General features: G+C 37.6%; 1 protein-coding gene across 3 annotated transcripts in view; it reads right to left on the bottom strand.

Annotated features, from left to right (window-relative positions):
- Positions 1-21,979, bottom strand: part of LOC125231018 (NPC intracellular cholesterol transporter 1) — a 138,671-nt gene that overhangs the window by 106,260 nt on the left and 10,432 nt on the right. For all 3 annotated transcript variants that reach the window (XM_048136356.1, XM_048136358.1, XM_048136357.1), the window contains exon 2: positions 508-615. In XM_048136356.1, the coding sequence (XP_047992313.1) occupies positions 508-615 (108 nt within the window). The remainder of the gene's footprint in view (positions 1-507; positions 616-21,979) is intronic.

The following is a 21,979-nucleotide window of genomic DNA, read 5'->3' as shown; positions in this document are numbered from 1 at the left end:
ATATTCAAATTGACCAATATCTTAGTTCAGACTCACAAGGTTCGTAAGTAGATGTAATCATGTTCTTAGTTGAATTTATTTAGGTCAAATAATTAATACAATCATTCTCCATGTTAATATTGAGCAACGTCATAGTTGAACTAACTGGTTTGCGTTAGTTGATACAGTTACGTATCATGATAATAATTATCAAGCGCTTAGTTGAACTTACTAAGGTAATTTAGTTCGCCTAATTATTTTTCATGTAATTATTGAACAAGATCTTAATTGTCTCAGTTACGTTGCAAAAGTAAGAGCAATCAAAATTACCTTATTCCATTTGTCTAAGATCTTATCAGGCTCGTATGGAATCAAGATGCTTGACTACGACGATCAAAATATTGATAGGAGCAAACAAATTTTTTTTAGAGTGTATGTACTAAACATCAAATACTGTAGTGGTCCAGGGGTCCTGACGCTCACGCGTTCTTCTACTAATTTTAGGAATTCATAATTATCAGGACTTACCTTGTTTTTTTCGGGTATAGGTTTAGCCGTGCCATTATAAGCGCAGTTGTAAGGCGCGTCACACACGCCGTACCACGTGCAGTGTCCTTCAGCGGTCGCCGAGGGGACCTGCAAGGACGAATACATTTAAAATGCGGACTTTGGTTGTTTTGAAACTTGGAGGTTGCTTGAAAGTGTTCTGGGAGGTTAATACAAAGGGCTTCTAAACGGGCCATCCCTTTTGTACTCACTTGTTAGAGAGAGACACCATTACCGCCTACTTATTGAGGTGAAAATATGGCCCGTTAAGAGCACTTTTAAGATTTCAGAACATGAAGGTTGCTGGAAAGTCGGCCATGTTAAGGTTGAATTTACTTATATTACGGTACCATGGCAGCTAAGGTAAACATTTGTCTTCGGTAATTTCCAGATAAACTAAATAGTAAAGGTTAAGGCCTGATTTAGACGGTGTACGAACTCGCATGCGATTTTAGTTACATTGCGGGCTGTTAAGGGTATATACAATTTTGCACATGGATAAATTAGAAACCTCTATAACTGTTACTCAAGCTAAGGTCCCAATCTGAATGAGGTAGGATCTGTATCTCAAACACTTTTATTAATTAAACACTTGAGTACTAAGAGCAATTGATGTCTCACTTCATGTTCAGATAATTTTAAGTTTGGATTTAATACTAATAGTAAGTAGTAAAAGAAACTCTACTTTTATTTGATTTTTACGACTGTCTGGCCTTCAGAGGTTCGTATCGCTCGAACAAGCCCGTCTATCCCATTCCTGTCTAGAGACAGTCCAATTTAAACCCTATCAACATCCATCACATAAATCGTCTAGGCAAACTTATTGGCTACCCAGAGACCCAGGCTGAATTAATTTAATTTTAGACTTCAGCCTAAGTAAATTACGTAATTTAGAGATATCTACGATCAAATACGATGTTTCTGAACAGTTACGCATTTGGTTGCGCCAGTCGGTCTGAATCGGTCGTAAATTCAAAGAAATTGAGCTGAAAGCTAAACTTATTTGCAAATACACAGAAGATTTGCTTTTAGCTTTTACGTCTGATATAGCATCGTTGTGTAAACAGCGCATTTTAAGTCTGAATTGAATACCTAAAGGTCAGCTTAGGCATGAAGTTTTTTTCTCAAACTCATTTTCTAGGATCAGGCGGCCGATGGTATTGGTAAAATCCACCCAATCATAAACTAAAGTTTAACAGTAGTAAAACAACGATTTTCACGTTTTATTTATTCCTACTTTCCTAGAAATGTAGACAAATATTACTTACCTACCTACCTACGTATCTTTGGAAAAAAATATGAATCCATGCTATGATTTTGACGTCTACAAATTATTTTAGGAAATCATCTAGAATTTCAAAGTCGTTATGTATATAAATCACATATAAATACATAAACATGTGCATTGAAATAAACAAACCAAAACATTTAATGCGCATACAAAATACCAACGAAAATCAAAACTGAACACTGACGTCAAACCAAATGGCCAACATATGATATTCTGCCGCACATACATTAATATACCAATTTTTGGAATTGCATTTCCATAGGATAAATCAAGCCAGGGTACACATACACATATGTACATTCGTCATAAATGTATACATATATCTATAGACGTATTTATATTATCTAATGGTGCTCCCACACTGGCTGTTATAAATGTTATATTACACGGTGTTACAGAATACAGGGACAATCCGATTGCGCGCTGTCCCTGTCACACCATATTATATAACATTTCTAACGGCCCAGTGTGGGAGCATCATAATGTAGTCTACGAATGACTTGACTTTCCGATAACTTTGGAAAATTTTATTTCTATTTGTCAACGTGTTAGAATCAACAAACATTGCTCAGAATGCGATACGTTATATACATTACATATAGTTCTTATTGTATGAATCGCTTTACATTTAATTTGTAGTCAGTCGATATTTTGCCAAAGGGGATTTATACCGACTCATTGCGTCATTTTTTTTTTTTCATTTTTAAGTATTCGGTCGAATCTATTTCTAACTTCATCTACAAGACTGGAAACCAATTGATTCCCAATGTATATGAAATGCGGGCATTAGCTAGTCAAATGGGCGCAAAATAGGCCAGAGCTGATGCGGGCCCGTTATTCCAATGTTAAATAAATGAGAGGACAAACAAACGGATGTGATTTCGGGAAAATATGGGAATTAAATTTCAGTTTCGATATAACTGATTGATAGATTATGTTATATGCGGGAGATATTGGAGTGAGCCAAAATGTGGTAAAATTGTCATAATAAAACAACGAAAGAAAAAATAATTGCCTGGTATTTTTATAGCATAGTAATATTAGCTTCGTCGCATTTAACCATGTCAAAATGACAAGCAGTAAGAGATTTCTTACAATCTGATTTATAACGTCACTGTGACATAGTTTTACAGTGGCCTAGGGTTTCAACTGGTTGACTGTACATATAGCTAACCCGTGAATTGATTTTGTAGCTATAAATGCTTTAGGTATTAAAAAGACAGACAAGTTTTTCAACTAAGTGCTAAGGATTCCTCATGCAGTCTTACGGTCACCAACATTAATGTCAATATTTTTAATAAAAACTGACAGTGAGTTAATTTTTGTTAACAACTTACCGAACTTACGTGAATCTAAGTATTAAAAGCACATTAATGACCACGCCTCCAAAACATTATCCTCAATCCTCATTTCAGGCTAACATAACTCGACGCAGTCTTGATTTATTAGGCACTAATTGACATAGTTACCTTTATATAAGTTTTAAAAAAAATGAGGTTCATTTTGTTAATGTGTTTTTAACTTCATTTGACTATCCATTAGAATCATAATTTAAGTCAAGTATGTACTTTCTACTTACAGGTATTTCTTTAGAAATTTCAAGGTAGCGGGTGAAGGAATATCCCCAAAAAGTATCCCAGAGTCACTCTTTTAAATTTTAAAACCTAGTCTCAATGAATCCTTTATCAGCCTTCAAAAGAACCTCCCATTTCTTTAAAACGTTTCACGTCCATCTGCGACAAAAGGTTAATTTCCTTTAAAAATAACATTTTCTTTTTCATCACGTTTTCATGTCAGTTCGTCGACCGGTCTAAATACAGGTGGCTACCCTTCGCTATTCAATAAGTTGAACTATGGAAAGAACTACTGAAGGTTCAAAGGATTTCGTTGCGCGTACAGTTCTTTCACCCGGGTTATTGATGATTGAATGAATAGTCTGCAGGTTTTCTGAAAGGCTGTAAGAGATTGTGTTTGTTTAAGTTCAAAGGTTATATGAATCTGTGAGAATTTTGGGGTGGAATAGTGATTCTGAGCAATTAATTTAGGTACTGTCGTTACCTTCTTTTAGTTATTTAAGCCTCCGCCACACATAAAGCGTTTTGATAGCGTAGCGTTAGCAGAGCGCAATGATAGCGGTACGCCGCCGGACCAACGCTGGCGTTCCGCTGGCAATCCGCGCGCATTCCGCTCGCAATCCGCGCTCGTTAGTTCCCGCCGGCGTCCGCTGGGCGCAACGCCAGCGTTCGTCCGGCGCACCGAGCCGTGTGGCCGAGCTTTTACAGTCGAATACCTTCAATATTTTGATTGGTGAATAATTAATCCTTTGGCTACAATGCAACAATGTTTTTAACAGGGGAGAGTTTGATCATAATCATTTGGGAATTTCAATATAGGAAAGTTAAATTTCACAGAATATCATTCCTGAGAATCCTGATATGTCACACGTCACACCTACTCATGTTGAAAGTTGAAATCGTCTTGAACAAATAAAATAATTATCATTTACTTTCTTTGATAAGAATGGTAAGTGTTGTTGTGAGCATTGAAAGACAAATTCAATTTTAAATTATTAGATTCTAAATATAATGGACTGAGAGGCCTTTGTAAAATGATACGATAATAGTATTTTATGCAACTGGTGGTTAAAAGAGGTCAAAAAAGGTGAGTGGCGTGGGTAATAATTTCAGGCGAAGCCGAAAATTGTTAATAAAGACGCCACGAGCATTTGTTGACTCAGGTAAACACCGTTTCATACAATACTTTTTCTACGACCAAGCACTTACTTTGAAAGAAAATTATAAATTTAACAAATACCTACTTTCAGCCATCTTAGTTATGTAGTGGACCGCCTACCATATTGAATATGCAGTTTGAGTGCAAACATGAAAATAAAACTGTCTATGGTATGGTTCTCTGAAGCCTGGCCACTAAGACGAATCGAGCCGCGTCGAATCGAGTTCTCATACATTTGAATGCGATTCGACGCGTCGCCAATGAACGCAGCAGAAAACAAACGAGACTCGACTCTGCGAATGCCAGGCTGTATTACATACAATATTTTAATTTTCTACGATGAAGTGATTGGTTTGTTAAGTTGGTAGCAATGTGTTACAGAATTTTAACAGCTATATCGTGCTACTGCTACAAAATGTTTTCAGGGTATAGACTAGATAGACTTGTCCTGTCCTGACATCTTTTATGTAGGGTTTTAAAGTTCTATGCACGACCTTGTAACTCACGAATAACAGTAGGGGAGTAGAAAAAACACTTAACGCAATAAATTCGCATTGCTCAATTAAAGATTGCGTAAAAACCCACTTGAAATGCTAGTGGATATGGAAAACTGATTATCCGATAATTATCGTTTGTAGATAAAGGATAATACCAAAGACACCGTAACTCCGTATAGACAGATAAAGTCTAAGAAAAAACGTTCCTCAGTACCATACAGAAAAAGGTACGGTGGCCTAGATGGCATTACACCTTTGGGGTACGCTCAGTTAAATGGCGCTAATATTAATATTTGACATTTCAACACAAGATAAGAATACGGGCCAAATTGTCAAAACTGAGGCTCAAAAGTTTTAAGTGATTACACATTTTACTACGACAGTAACTCTCTATAATACTCGATCCTCATTGAAGTCATTGATAATACTAATCTAATCAATTATAGGAACAGGTGTGAGTGGATGATGTTATTCAATATTTTTATAGGCCTCTAATAAATGACGCAAACGATCGACAAATACCATTGCCTATTACTTTACAGACGTGACTCTGACAGTGGAATGCCTCTCTTCACCTTTATACGAGGAAAGACATCTTGTGCAGAAGAAAAGGTCAAAATGTTGATATAATTTGTCGTATAAAGTTTGCATTGCGTGGTATAAAAACGTGGATGACCTAAGCACTTTGCGCTTCATACAGAAACAGCACATTATAATTAAATAAATAAATATTATAGCCATTATAGGACATTCTTACACAGATTGACTGAGGCCCACGGTAAGCTCAAGAAGGCTTGTGTTGTGGGTACTCAGACAACGATATATATAATATATAAATACTTATATACAAAGAAAACATCCATGACTCAGGAACAAATATCTGTGCTCATCACACAAATAAATGCCCTTGCCGGGATTCGAACCCAGGACCGCGGCGTAGCAGGCAGGTTCACTACCGACTGCGCCAGACCGGTCGTCAATTATATTAATTACATCTATTCGGCCATATGTTCTACACTGAATCCAATTAATTCATCAATCATAACAAATCAAAGTCCTGTCCCGAGTCGAAGACACTTGAACATAATTGCATGGATATAGCTATTAAAACTTTGAGCGTCTCGATTAGGTGAAAAGTTAAAGTGGCGACATTGACCGAAGCGTGGTGGCACGGATCGATATTTCGTGGACAAAGAGTATATGTACAATCCCCTTTCATTTCATTAGTGTACTAATGTACTTAGTGAGTGAATTGAGTGATGTTTAGGAAGTTCGGGTGTTTGGGTGACAAGATTGTATTACTATAATGGCATTATTTGTATTCCTTGACATAACTAGCAAAAGGCATATATATACTCAAACAATTGAAACCCCTCATATCAAATCACCACCTAAAGGAAACATACTTTTCATACATACATTCAATTTTGTCTTATGGGATTATACTGTGGGGAAACGCAACGGAATTTGAACGTGTATTAAAAATGCAAAAACGAGCAATTCGAATATTAGCAAACGCAAAGTACGATGCTAGCTGCAGAGAACTTTTTAAAAAGTTAGAAATATTGACATCTGTATCGACATATATCCTAGAAATTATAATGTATGTAAGGAATAATCCAAATGAATTTGATCGTATTGGTGATGTAAGTAAACGACCAACGAGATATCCCGACGACTTAAGACAAAGCAAATGCAGATTACAAATTGCTAAAAAGTGTCCTAAAATTATAGGGCAAAAACTTTACAACAAACTGCCAAAAGTAATAAAAACTGAGACCAACTTCAACACTTTCCGTCGCAAAGTAAAACAGCTACTACTTGACAAGACACTTTATAGCATAAAAGAATACCTAAATAATACCTATTAATGTGCCTAGCCATGTTCGTGACTTCCAATTAAGTATTAGTAAATTATATATGTATATTAAATGTCTATATTAGTAAGTTATAATTCTTAGTAAATGTAAACCTAACTAAAAAAAAAATGGTTATATACCTACTTGTAAGATTGTTAGCTTTTAATGCGTACCTAGTGTACCTGCCTTGACGATCTCTTTATGTGTGCATGTTTTTGTTAGTTTTTAATTAAAAATATGTATGGATTTTGAAAAATAAATAAATCTGAATCTGAATCATATCTAAATAAACAAATATGTTTTAGTGTCAATTAAAAATTACTGAATAGGTACAAAAATGAACTGTCATACGGACCATCACTGGTTATAAATATAATAGTATTAATAGTGCAGTGATTGAAACTCCTGCAGAGTTGAGGCCGGCGGCGGCGGCAGCGGCATCACTGTCAATTATTTTGATAATTTGTGTTGTTGTTACTACAATTTAGATGTTTAATCCGTCACTACCGAGTACATTGACCGACAACACCCGCTGTGACCTTGCAAGATTAATGCAGTGTACATCCGAATGTCACCTTTATTATCCAATAACTTGGCTAGCAAGGGCTCATCAAATCAACCTCAACTCGTCGAGGTGGCATTGACCCGAAGCCCACTTTAAGCACTGATCAATACGGGCTCGTGAAAATATAAATGCCCCCCATTTGGCGGGAAGTGTGAACGTCGAGTTTAACTCCGTCCGATCCTAATCTGAACCCGTTAAAATATGGTCCGTAGTAGCTGTAGAACTATTTCTATGGTAATTTACGCAATAGATCCGATCGCTGTCATCAGTAGGCCTAGCACATGATGGCCGCGGGAGTATGTCGCCGCGAGATAGATGCCACGTCTTCTTCTAACTGTATTAATGACATAAGGACGGGTAGTCTATCTCGCGGCGACATACTCCCGCGGCCATCATGTGCTAGGCCTACAGATCTGTTTCCGTCATTCTTCAATCCTCCCCTACCCCCATTCCTGCACCTGGGGCCCATTTCTCAAAAGTTACAACCGGAATTCTCTTTCCAACTAATCATATTAAGACATTTACAACCGCTTGTAACTTGTAACTTTCAGTTTTGAGAAATGGGCCTCTGGTCTAATGTAATTTTCGTATCTTAACACATTCACTACCAGACAAAAAATGGCGCACTACGTCAGAAACCGGTCGTAATTTATAACCGGCTGCTTGTATGGCGAGAACCCGTCCAGCGGGTTCTCCGACATCTGAGCAAAGTTCACGAGTGCCCACCAGGCGGGTTCTTGGTGTCGAACTCATTTACTAGTTTCAATTCAGTGTAAAGTTGTGTTGATATTGACCAGTCCTGCGCTATAGACACGACTTGGATCGATATACGGCTAGAAAACATTACTGGCCCATTCTGGTGGCGATTGCGTGACACGATTTGGAAAACCGAGTAGATTAGAAGTCTACACGTGGAAAAAGGTAGTCAATAATGTATACAATTTAGAGTATTTTTATTATAATATGTTGAGGTATGACTTTATTATGAGATTTCCGCAATTTTCGAATATAACGCGAGCGAAGCCGCGGGTAAAGCTAGATCTTATATTATCAAGGGGTCCCTACTCCCTAGACCAGTAACATCCATACTAATATTATAAATGGGAAAGTGTGCGTGTCTGTTTGTTTGTCCGTCTTTCAGGGCAAAACGGAGCGACGAATTGATGTGATTTTTTAGGTGGAGATAGCTGAGGGGATGGAGAGTGACATAGGCTACTTTTGTCTCTTTCTAACGCAAGCGAAGCCGCGGGCAAAAGCTAGTATTCATATAAAGCTACCGAATGATATATCGTCACTATACTTTTAAAAAATCTCGTATCTCACGCTGTTCCTCAAAGTTAAAACGCAGTAAGTCTATATGCATTCCATACATACTTACTACAATTTTCTTTTCATTGACAGACGAAGATACAAGTTTTTTTATAAGTAGTGACGATATGAGACCATACAGTAGGTGCCTCGATAATATACAGAAAGGATACAGGACATATATCTTAGGCCCGTAACCCGTAAACCACAAGTACGTCAGTATGTTAAGTGACGTGAGTAAGATCAGACTGGGTGAATCATGTCAATCATCATGTTTCCTGTTTTATAAGCCTGTAGACATTAAATACATTTTACGATTTAACTATATAAGTAATGTGTGTTTTAGTCACAAAGCACCCAGGCAGTTTTTAAGTCTTAAGGAAAATGGTGTTCATGTTCAGTCATAATAGGCAAAGTAGGCACATTTGCAATAATATCTAAATCTAAGGAAGTGGAAGACCTAGGCGAACTTTTCTCGACCAAATGGGGCAAATATTGCAAAAAGGTCAGGTCAAAAGTACTCGAAACCGACGAGCGTGTATGAGAAACGTTATAAAAGTGTGTGACGCGAAAGTGGTTTGTCAGGATCGTAGTAAATGGAAATCCGTGATCTCTTCCTAACCCTCTGGGAAACAGGCGTGATTGTTGTTCTACATTTACAATAATATCTCTCGAAGGGCGCAAAAACATTGGAATCTTAGAGGGTGCGCCCGCCGCATTACAATATTGTTGCAGAAAAAGTTCCAATAATGTATTCATAACCTTAACGCATAAGCAATAAAGTCATAATATACTTATACATATTTTTGGCACTTAGTCCGCATTTATATTTAATACATTTGACCGTTCATAAAAAAACACCTTATAAATCTTATAATACACACGTGTAAGCAACCTACCCACGACGTTGATATTATATAAGTGACTACGCTACTGAGCCTTTACCGTGAGTTAGGTACTGAAGATTTTAAAATATTCATATTCATATTCATATCATTTATTGCATACACATGTGTTTACAATAGATGTTTTTATAGATTAGGTCACAACATGCACCCGTCAGGGTATAGCAACATAGAAACTTACATACTAGATTCATTCATTAACATGCTTACATTTATTTGCTTATAATAGTAAATACGTTACTCGATAACAGCAAAAGTCACGGAAAATGTTACAATTTTTGGTTAGTATGTAATTGTTTGAGGGCGATTTTCACTTTCCACGTCCAATGAATGACATCCGTTAGGTTAGGTTAGGCATTTCTGCGACGCCAGACGCCGAAATGCAGAAATCTCTCTCTATCGCTATTGCGTATTGGCGCGACAGAGCGAGACTGAATTTCTGCGGCGTTTCGCATCGTCGCCGGGGCCTGCGTGGGCGCTGGGAGCGGAGCGTTCGGTGTGGCGAGCAGCGGGCGGACTGGCGTGCACCCTATGCAACTTCGACTCAGGACACTTGTATGAGCTTCAAGCTTCAATTGTTTGACATGCACGCCGCACGCCCAATATGAGCGTGCACTCAGGGGCCTGTTTCTCGAAAGGTACAAGTGCGCGAACTGTCAAATCGTACGAGTTGTCATGGAAACACGCTTATAATACAAGGCTTGTACCTTTCGAGAAACGGGCCACTGATCTTACAGTTACGCTGCTATCAAGTAATGTGTTCTAAAATGTGCAAATCCCATGGTAGAGGCGCTGGTATAAGGTGAGTCACCGAGTATAGCGAGTTCAATAACTGTATCGTGTTTGTCTCCGCGAACGTCAACACTGACCCAGTTCTGGTGTTTAGTTTGGATGCATTCTATTAAGAATGTTATTTCCTGAACTGAATATCAAACTGCGATGTTAATTTGGTTTGAGTTTAGTTATTTGACTGTAACTGTAGATATATCATGGCCAATTGGTCAATTAATACTTATACTTATAGCAGTAGAAAGAGTGTACATCCACATCTCGACTCCACATATTGCTTGAACTAATGTGCATACATACATTCATACACTTAATCACGCCTGTATCCCATAAAGGGGTAGGCAGAGCACATGAACTACTAAGTTTCAGTGCCACTCTTGGCAAAAAGGGGTTAAAAGAAATCCAAATTGTGATATTGCTGTGACAGCTAGCAACCAGTCATTGCAATGTCACAATTAGGATCTCTTTCTCCTTCCTCTCGCCTAATAAGCCACAATTTAACCTATATCCCACAGTCGACTTCTACGACCCCCACGAGAAGAATGGGGGTGGTGAAATTCTTAACCCGTCACCACACGGGGCAACTAATATGCAAATACGAGCAAAATACATAAAAAATATGATACGCAGCTACTCAACCGTTACAGCATATGAACATATTGTAAAATGTTCACACATCGCATAAAATACCGGTTTGCTACAGAGATGCGTTTTATGACATGGCAAGATTACGAGTCTGCAATTAGAGGATGTTAAACAATGGTCCATTGTATATAATTGTCATTTGTTCATCAATGTCAGGCAATGATGATGCGAATGCAAGATATTTTTTATGGAAAAAATCGATAGTCACAAAATAATCTAAGATTCTTGACGACCGGTCTGGCTCAGTCGGTAGTGACCCTGCCTGCTAAGCCGCGGTCCTGGGTTCGAATCCCAGTAAGGGCATTTATTTGTGTGATGAGCACAGATATTTGTTCCTGAGTCATGGATGTTTTCTATGTATATAAATATGCCCCCTGCGCGCGCGACCGCCCCCGGCAAACTCGACACTACGTCAGCGATAAGCACGCGCGGTTTGCTGATGTTGTGGGTCAGCCTCGAACAGCTGACCGGGTCAAGGCACCTACTAAGGTGCGTGATGAACGGGCCCCACTCAAGAAGTCCTCCAGCGTCAGTGTGGATAAGGAGGGATTCACACTGGTGGAAAGAAGAAACAAGACACGTAGGCCGCCTCGAAAGACTGTGTGTGGCACTGCAGAGCCGGTTAATTCTGGTCTACGGGTCGCAACACCGAGTAGGGCGCTGTATGTGTCTCGCCTGCACTACTCCGCCGTGGCAGACGAGGTGGTGGACTACGTTCGCCGGAAGACTGGCTACACGCTGAGGGTGCAACAGCTGCAGTCGCGTCACTACGTGCACTTCAGCTCGTTCGTTGTGCGCGTGCCGCGGCCGCTGCAGTACACCATCGCGAGCGCAGACTTCTGGCCGAAAGGTGTGGTTTTTCGGCGGTTCCGGGGCAACCTGCCGAATCCTACACCGGGGCAAACGACGCAACGGAGCCACGCTGTTACGTCATCGCCCAAATCAATTGTTTAGTTGTAAACTTTTATTGTTTGTTTTTCTTCATGTTCTTATTTAGGTACTGTTTTTTTTATTTAAGTTTCATGACGCATTGGATTTATCTGTAATGTCATTGAAATATGTTTTCAAATAAATAAATAAATAAATGTATTTATCTATTTAAGTATTGTATATCGTCGCTTAGCACCCATAGTACAAGCTTTGCTTAGTTTGGGGCTAAGTTGATCTGTGTAAGGTGTCCCCAATATTTATATTTATATTATTCTAGGGACTGATTGAAATAGATAGTAAGATATTTTTATAGGTTGTCTATTGTTTGCCCGACAGTCATTTAACATAATATTCATTTGCCCGAATCTAACTTGCCTGAATTTCATTTGCCCGAATGATTTGTTTACCATAAAAATCATATGACATACTCGTTGTTTATCCGAATATTACCTTCCATAATCATACAATGCCATACTATTTGTTAGCCATATTATTAAGTGCAATAATATGGTTTCATAGAATATTCAAACGCCATAAGCAATTATTGCCATATTAATTGTTGCCCATATTATTACCTAACCTAACCTACTTTCTGATAGCAGTTTCATTTTCCAGGGGTCACAGTTCTAACCTAACCTACTTTTCCAGCAGTTTCATTCTCCAGGGGGTCACAGTTCTAACCTAACCTAACCTACTTTCTGATAGAAGTTTCATTTTCCAGGGGGTCGCAGTTCTAACCCAACCTAACCTACTGTCTGATAGTATTTTCATTTTCCGGGGGGTCACAGTTCTAACCTAACCTAACCTACTTTTCAAGCAGTTTCCTTTTCCAGAGGTTCACAGTTCTAACCTAACCTAACCTACTTTCTGATAGCAGTTTCATTTTCCAGGGGGTCACAGTTCTAACTTAACCTAACCTACTTTCTGATAGCAGTTTCATTCTCTAGTCCTTCTAGTACCTATTATAGTAGTTTTCGATTCTGCCAAAGCACATTATGGAAATTGACTTTTCTGGACGCTAATTTGTATGACAAATGATGGTATGGAATGTGGTAATTACGGATTTCGATGATTCTGACAAATGACATTATGGAAACTGATTTTATGGGAAACAAAGTTTCCGGCACTAGATTAATATAGTAAACAATGATTATGGCATAAGATGTTATGAGAAACAATATTATGATTGTTGAATAGGATGGCAAATAAAATTATGGCAAATGAAATTCTGACAAATGGGGGTATCCCATTTTTATAAACACCTTAGTCACTAAACATTTTGAAATTAATGGATCTGGCTGAGCGTGACATTTTTCTAAGTAGTTTTTCAAATATTTAACTACCGTCAATGAAGTAATAAAACATATTGATGTTATTCAAATATTCACAATTATGCTATAGTGTCTGTAGAAAAATAACCTGTCAAAATTGACAAGGCAACATTTTTGTACATATGAAAATCATTGACAGCTAAACAGACAGCAGATTATTTACATATTTGGCTTTTATTTTTACTATTTTTATATTTATTTAATAATTAATAGGCAGTTTATTTACCAGCATAATGTAAATCCATAAAAGAAAGACTATGTCAGAACCAAAATGTTTGAAAAATTACGCCGTTCGGACTCATACAATTTGACAGCGCCATATCAACGAGGTTATGTTAATGAGGGAACTAATCAAATTATGTTATTAAACATTTTTCGATTTGTTTTTTAAGTAGTAACACTACTAAATATAATTTTTAAAATGAAGTAGATACCATACACTAAAGAAAAAGCGATCGAGCCCACTGGTAGCGATGCCGTGAATCGAACCCGGGTCTCCACCTCTATGCTAACGCGGCTGACGTGTTGGACCGCTGCACCACCTCGTCCGCCGAGGTACCCGTCGAAATTACTCCAGTGTATGTTATCTCTGAAGGCTAGGCGCCTTTGATGACCAACTCTAAAGGCGAGCAATTTGTGCTTGACCTCCTATATGAATCCTTTAGCAGGATTACGATATTGAGGTTATGTTAGCTACAGGTATTTTTATAAATTGGTCATTGTAACCAAAATAAAGTACTAAACGCTGTACGCATGATAAAATGCGTTTATCAATTGATCGATAGGCATTTAATAATCTGTATACATATCTATTGCTCCATTTTCAGTCTAGACGAAATTATCAGGCCTATACTAAATATTCATACGATATGACCAGCTTGATAGCTTAATTGCATCTAAACCATAGAGGAATAAATAAGGGAAGAGTTGTAACTCCATACATCAGTAAATGCGAGTTATTTGTAGTGACATCTATCGTCATTCACTCGTCAATCACGCGCCAACTAGCGTAAATTATCAGTACTGCTACTCGACACTAGGTGCCGACAGTGTTGCACCTGCCAAAAATGTAATATTAAAACAGTTTATACCTTATATTATAAGGTGAAGTAATTGAAAGCAAAGTACTGATTAATACTATTGTAATATTAGCTAAAAATTGTTGAGCAATAGACTTTTTGTTCGTCGTGACATCTATTGACAAGTAGCAGTACTGATAATTTACGCTAGTTGGCGCGTGATTGACGAGTGAATGACGATAGATGTCACTACAAATAACTCGCATTTACTGATGTATGGAGTTACAACTCTTCCCTTACTTATTCCTCTATGATCTAAACCAAAGAAAATAACTCCGTATAGACAAATAAGTATCACATAAGATCATGTACGGTCGCCTAGATGGCGCTACGCCCTAGATGGCGCTAATATTTGACAGTTTTAACACTTTTAACACATATCAAGTTAAGAATGTGGGTAAAATTGTCAAAACTGGGGTTCAAAACTTTTGAGCCTGTGTCTTGCACTGTGACTATAAATTTTACGAGTAGTTTAAGAATAAACTCAATTCTCTGAACGAAACATAAAACAATACTAACAACAATACTTTACGGTACAAATTCCAACGTAAGCCGTCATTGCAGTTATTTCCTTGACAATCACAAAGGCAAATTACACTTTAATTTAATTGTTATTAAGTTCAATTTTACTGTTAAGGGTCCGGAGGGTTAGAATGAGAGTGTTCCGGTTGTCAGTGAGTCACCTTATCCTTTGAAACAAAATATTGCGTAGTGAGTTCTGGTTACTTTATTTTATACATACGGTACATTGAGGTAATTTCGAAAGTCACATAAAAATCACCATTATTCCCATCATATCAAGATTCCCCTTTCGAAATTACCTGAGCATTTTTGTGCTTCAAAATTACGAAAATGCACCCTAGAATGGCTAGAATATTCAGATTTTCCTGGAATATAGGTAAAACAAGCAGGCAAGTATGGTCGTGCGATAAATTATAAAACATCAGGCCGTCCCTATCGCACAATTTGTAAGTGGGAGAGATAGGGACAACCCGTTGTCTAACGTCTTCTTTTAATTTAAGTTAAGAGATCCCATCCATTTGCCTTTCATCTCATCTTTATTCAAGACGCTCATACACTTTGGTACTCAGTAATAAAATAAATCAGATTTATTTTATAATTTAATAAGCAGGCAGAAGTGATATAGACTGTATCTTTACAGTTATAATTTAATTTAATAGAACACATATACATGACATTACAGTGACAAACTTTAACTAATGCGCCATGCAGACAATAATGACATAATTTAAATTACAAATACAACATTCAAACAATAAACATAGGATCAGATAAATATGAAAAATTACAATTTAAAGAATTATAGTATGATTAACATACCAAAATACAATTCAATTCAATAAAATACAATTAACAATATTTTTTTATTAGACTTATATTGACCGGGATATAGACCGTGATTACCTTTTTGATTTTTGTCGAGCTCCCGATATTCACACAATATTTTTTTTTTTAATAATTTAAATATTTTTTAAATAGAATACAATTCCATTCAATAATGTGATACCGTTGTGTATATACCTGTTGTTGTACTACGAATGTGTAGTTTTTTTTTAACTGATTGTGGAATATGGAATATAATTAGGTACATTTCATGTATAGTTTGTGGAGGTTAAGCTCTCTCAATAAGGCTGCTGTTATACCGTTGACGAACTCAAAATGCAGTGGAACACGGTTGTGATGTATTTGCCAGGGCCGCGACCTTCCGACCCGACAGCCTTGCTTGGCTGGCGCCAGTGGCGCCAGGTCGGTCTGACTGATAGGTACGTATTTATTCTTTCATTTTGATTTTGGGACAAGGATGTTACGAGTAACTTATAGCCTGACCTGACATAATATTGTCACTGGTGTCGGCAATATTATCGCACAAAAAGGAGGCCGCTTATTATCTGATATACTTAACCTTATTTCTAAGACTCATAGATATTAATGCAGCCTGGTTTTTGGACGATGTTATGAGTATTGCCTGTGACTGCACGTTTAACAGGCTCCTTTACGACGGGTACTAAATCACGCGTTATGACATTACGGTGTTTACAGCGGTGTATTTAAAGCTGTGCCGAAACCATGGCGGTCAACGTCTTTGCATGCGATTCATCAAAACAACGCAGGAAGGCCAGGAAGCCAATCCCTCGCAAGCAAAGATTTTGCGTGTACGCAATTTTTGATTTGAGCCCTTCCGAATCGAAACTCCAATATAATATACATAGCTTACCTTTACATACCTTTTTATCAGTTATCAATACAGCATATTCGAGGCATGAAGAGGTAATTGATAAAACAATCGTGATTTTACGGTGATGGAAACTTTTCTACAGAAGTGCGCATATAGAACCGTTTTAGAATATAAATGAAACAAATAGTGGTACCTTTATTAAATGGAAAACCACATTAAGTAAAACCTACTATAAGGAATTATCAACGCAGCAGGAGCAGAAACCTTGAATGGGGTCATAATAGCTTTTGTTTGCTCTTTTTGAAGACGATTCCGACGATTTATTTACAAAGGTTAATTACTTGTTAAATAATTTCAGCAAATGAGAATGATATTCACGTGTGAATAACCTTTTCTTAATTAAACGCTTGTTTTGGCTCATCCATACTAATATTATAAATGAGAAAGTGTGTGTCTGTTTGTTTGTCCGCCTTTCAGAGCAAAACGGAGCGATGAATTGTCGTGATTTTTTAGTGGAGATAGTTGAAGGGATGGAGAGTGACATAGGCTACTTTTTGTCTCTTTCTAACGCGAGCGAGGCCGCGGGCAAAAGCTAGTATTTCATATAAATTCAAAGGATTGGTCGATGTATGCAACTTACTTTTGTAACCCGTCTTTCTCAATTCGCCTTGATTCGACAAAGGAAAACCAAAATACTTTAGATTCCGGTCATGTGCCCTCAATGACGTATCGCCAACCTTGGTGCGAATGCAACTGTTCATATTATAAACACTACATACCTATATGATTGCTGTTTCCGTGTTGACTCTAGAAATCTCTTAGCAAATGTGTGATGGCTACAAACATATGCTTCTTTTGCGTCATCTGTGGTATTCGTTGTAAGTAATTATTGTGTATCAGTCAGGTTAGCCACTAGTATTTTAATTTTATGGTTTTTAAATGTCGTACGTATAACTTTTTTTTTTATACCACGTCGGTGGCAAACAGGTATACGGCCCGCCTGATGGTAACTTCATTATTTAAACCAAAACAGTGATTTTAAAGGGTTTTCATTATTGGTAAAACTTTTCCGTTGGTGAACAAAACTGAGCAAGTAAGCAGATCCCGTTCCATCTTATTCAGACCCCAACGGTCAATGTGGTCGTCCGTTACCGCTAGCGCAAGGCAGTCATGCTATTACTACCTCCGCGGATATAAATTCATAAACGTGCTAAAAAGTTGTACCTTACGTGTGTGAGATATATTGATTTCAAGACAGTGAGAAGAGCATCATAGTGAAAAAAACCGCTTCAAAAACAATACAGTATTAGGAAAGTTATGACGAAAAACATTTTAAAAAATAACTCACAACGGCCTTTATAACCATGCGAGTCAAGTAGCGAGCAGCGGCGGCGAGGTGAGTCATCCGCGGCCGACCGGCCGGCCGCTTAGGGCCTGGCCACATGGGCGCGTTGCGGCGACGCACCGCAAAAATTCTGCGTTGCGTTGCCGCGCCGCCAGTTTTTGCGGCAGGAAATCTGCGGCGCGGCACCGCGACGCAAGAACTCGCGGTGCGTCGACGCACCGCAAAACTCGCGGCGCGGCACCGCAACGCAGAATTTTTGCGGCGCGTCGCCGCGCCGCCAAAACTGGCGGTGCGTCGCCGCTGCTCGCAATTGTGAACTGTTGTGTTCGAATTAAACTTCGTGTCGTTTATATTTAAACCCTTTACTTGGTGATGGATTTTTTCCAAGCATCACAAACATTGAATCAATAGTAGATTTAGTACAGTTTTTCACGATAAAATACTAAGCAATATTCGAATTTTTCAATATGCTATTAAAAATCATCTTTTTTTAGTTACGTTGTTTCATATTAAAAAAATGGTGATAGATTTTTAGGGTTCCGTAGTCAACTAGGAACCCTTATAGTTTCGCCATGTCTGTCTGTCCGTCCGTCCGTCTGCGGATAATCTCAGTAACCGTTAGCACTAGAAAGCTGAAATTTGGCACCAAGATGTATATCAATCACGCCAACAAAGTGCAAAAGTAAAAAATGGAAAAAATGTTTTATTAGGGTACCCCCCCCCCTCCCTACATGTAAAGTAGGGGCTGATATTTTTTTTTCATTCCAACCTCAACGTTTGATTTATTGTGGCATCGTAGCTCCCAAACGGATGAACCGATTTAGATTGATTTTTTGTCTGAAAGCTGAGTTAGTCGGGAGTGTTCTCAGTCATGTTTCATGAAAATCGGTAAACTATGTCGGGGTCGGGAGTTTTTTTCAAAATTTAATTAAATAAATAATTTTATGACTTTTATGTAATTCCCAAAAGATTTGACAATTTGTAAATACATAGGTAAAGAAAATATTCGTTCTATCTGAATATGACGATAGGTACGTACTTATGTTAAAAATAGAGCGCTTTCGAACTACGTCCGATCCGAATCCGATAAATTCGTGAAAATAAAATTACGCACTATTATGGACTATGGACGGAAATCTGGCAGGATTTTGGAGTAGGCCCTTGAGGCAACCTGCTAAGATGCTTCTCTTATCATAGTCAACCTCAGGTCTGCAAGCTGGCAGCTGGGGAGCGGGGCTAAATCGACAATCGATTATATTTTTAGACGATACAGGACGGTTCAATTTCCATACCAACGCTCTCGACTATTTCCTCCCTGGTTTTTGAAGGTAGACTGATTTTTTCAACACAGATTATTCTATAAATTGAAATAGACATCATACACGAAAGAAAAAACGACAAGGCCCAAGGCAACAATTAGTGCTTGCACCTCCTATATGAATCCATTTGCAGCATTACGATATAGCGAAAGACTATTTTTAACCCCCGACGCAAAAACGAAGGGGTGTTATAAGTTTGACGTGTCTGTCTGTCTATTTGTCTGTTTGTCTGTCTGTGTGTGTGTGTATGTCTGTGGCATCGTAGTTCCCGAACGGATGAACCGATTTAAATTTAGTTTTTTTGTCTGAAAGCTGAGTTAGTCGGGAGTGTTCTTAGCCATGTTTCATGAAAATCGGTCCACTATGTCGCGGTCGGGAGTTTTTTCAAAATTTTAATTTTGTTGTTAGGTTATTAAATAACAAATCAAAAAAATAATCAATAAAATAATTTGATTTGTTCCCAGTCAGATTGTTATTAATTATTAATCTTATCTGTGTTGGAACGTTTTGATATTTTTATTTTTAAAGACGCTCGAGTCAATCAAAAATTTCCAAAAACGGCCTTTTTCATTATGGCGCAAAAAAAGTGATACTCAAGATTGGTAACAATTAGCCAAAAAACCTAAACGGTACGACATAGATTTGATGAAAAACGTGTGACCTGTGCCTTTAAAAAAGTAAAACAGAAAAACGTACGTCGTTTTCGTACGTGTTTTCGCTACGATCAATATGCAAATGGATAATTTAGTAGGCAAGTTTTATTTAAATCGATTAAATCGTAAATAGTGGCTTGCAGCTAAAAATAATGTTCAACTGGAAAAACCTAGGTACGTTTTTTCGCTAGAATCTACATTTTAGTAGGAACATTTCTTAAAAATAGATTAAAATTAAACTGGTACAGATTTTTTTAATTAGCCCGTTATAGTGCCCTACTGCTGGGCAAAGGCCTCTCCCCTTGATTTCCTCAACTCCCTCTGGTGTTATTTTTCCGGCCATGCAGTCACTGATAAAGGCGTCCAAGTCGTCTCACCATGCATGCGACAGACCAGACGTGGCATGCACAATTTACACTTCAGCATGGCGGTTTTCTTCCCTACTTACTTTAATATGTACAGATCATTTCTGTCGTAGATCAATTTTAGCTGTAGACCACCGTTAACGACTAACTTACGAAAAACTAAAAAATGTTTACAGCATGTCGGTGTGTACCTTAAACAAACCATGAAAAAAAAACCGCCTCCTAAAAATAAGCGCGTTAGAAAACACGGAGAAAAAAGAAAAAAATAATTTTACATTCAAATCTGATTTCTTAAGACGATACAATACAGGTCAGTTCTCCATACAAACGCTCTCGACTATTTCCTCCTTGGTTTTTGAAGATAGAGCAATGATTTTTTCGACACAGATTATTATTATTTTTATCTGAGTCGGACCGTTTTGATATTTTTTGCTATTCTTATTTTAAAAGATGCTAGATCCAATCAAAAATTTCTAAAAACGGCATTTTTCAATATGGCTCGAAAAAGGGATACTCAAGATCGGTAACAATTGTCCAAAAAATCTAAACGGTCCGAATACAGATTATTTCATTTTTATTCAGATTCTCAAATTTCGTTCCGTTTAAATAAGTTTTGAAGGAGGAAAAGAGAGCGGAACCTCGATTTCAAAGATTTTTTCGCAATATCTTTTAACTGAGTTGTTCTTAATGGATTTTTTTTTCGATAAATCTAGTTAATAAAACTAGTATATTTAACTAAAATTCCCAAATTGAAAGGGGGACTCCTTTCCATTTTAGCATTTTCGCTCCCGTAGCGTCTTAATGATTCAGATTCAGATTCAGATCATAAAAGTAAAATATTTATACGTCAATTTATAATACATAGTATAGTATACATGCAGATCATTGTTACTTAATTTGGTACATTATTCATAATAATCATAATAAATTTGTAACTTCAAATGATTTACTTAGCAAACAGTGCTTAAGTTAAGTTATTATATTTACTACATTAGTGTTAATACATTTTACATTTTGTTGATACATCTTTCAATTAATTAGGTACTAAATTACATATTTGATGTGTTAGGGCCAATGGGTTTGTCACTTGCAGAAACTCAGGTACATTGTAACATGCAAGGTCTATTAACATAGTCTTTAGTTTTCTAGAGAATATTGGATTGCTTTTCGCGTTTTTTATGTTTAGGGAACATGGTTGTATATGTTGGCACCGACAACACTGAGCGCCGCACGGGCCTTCGCTAGCCGTCGGGTCGGAGCTATTAGCAGCGGCTGCCTACGCGACGTTCTGTTAAGAGTTTTGTAGTTATGCAGGTTCTCGCGTACATAGTTACAAGCTGTCAGTATATATATACTTGGCAAGGTCAGTATTTTATGGCTTCTAAATATATCTTTCGCGGGATGGTCGAGTGGTTTTCGGTCAACAATTCGTATGAATGATTGCAATAATCTAAACATCCAAATTATAGACTAATCAATTATTTTTGTTAGTAATTAAATTCCGTTAGGCCGTTTTCACATTATCCGATCCGATATCGGATGTCGTAAGGATTTCAATGGAAAAAATACAAGATGGCGCCTGTAATGTATGGGATATCGGTCCTACATCCGATATCGGATCGGATAATGTGAAAACGCACTTA

Source organism: Leguminivora glycinivorella, chromosome 11 (assembly GCF_023078275.1).
Source record: "Leguminivora glycinivorella isolate SPB_JAAS2020 chromosome 11, LegGlyc_1.1, whole genome shotgun sequence".
In the NCBI taxonomy this organism is placed as follows: Eukaryota; Metazoa; Arthropoda; class Insecta; order Lepidoptera; family Tortricidae; genus Leguminivora; species Leguminivora glycinivorella.
This window is presented reverse-complemented; position numbering and strand designations above follow the sequence as displayed.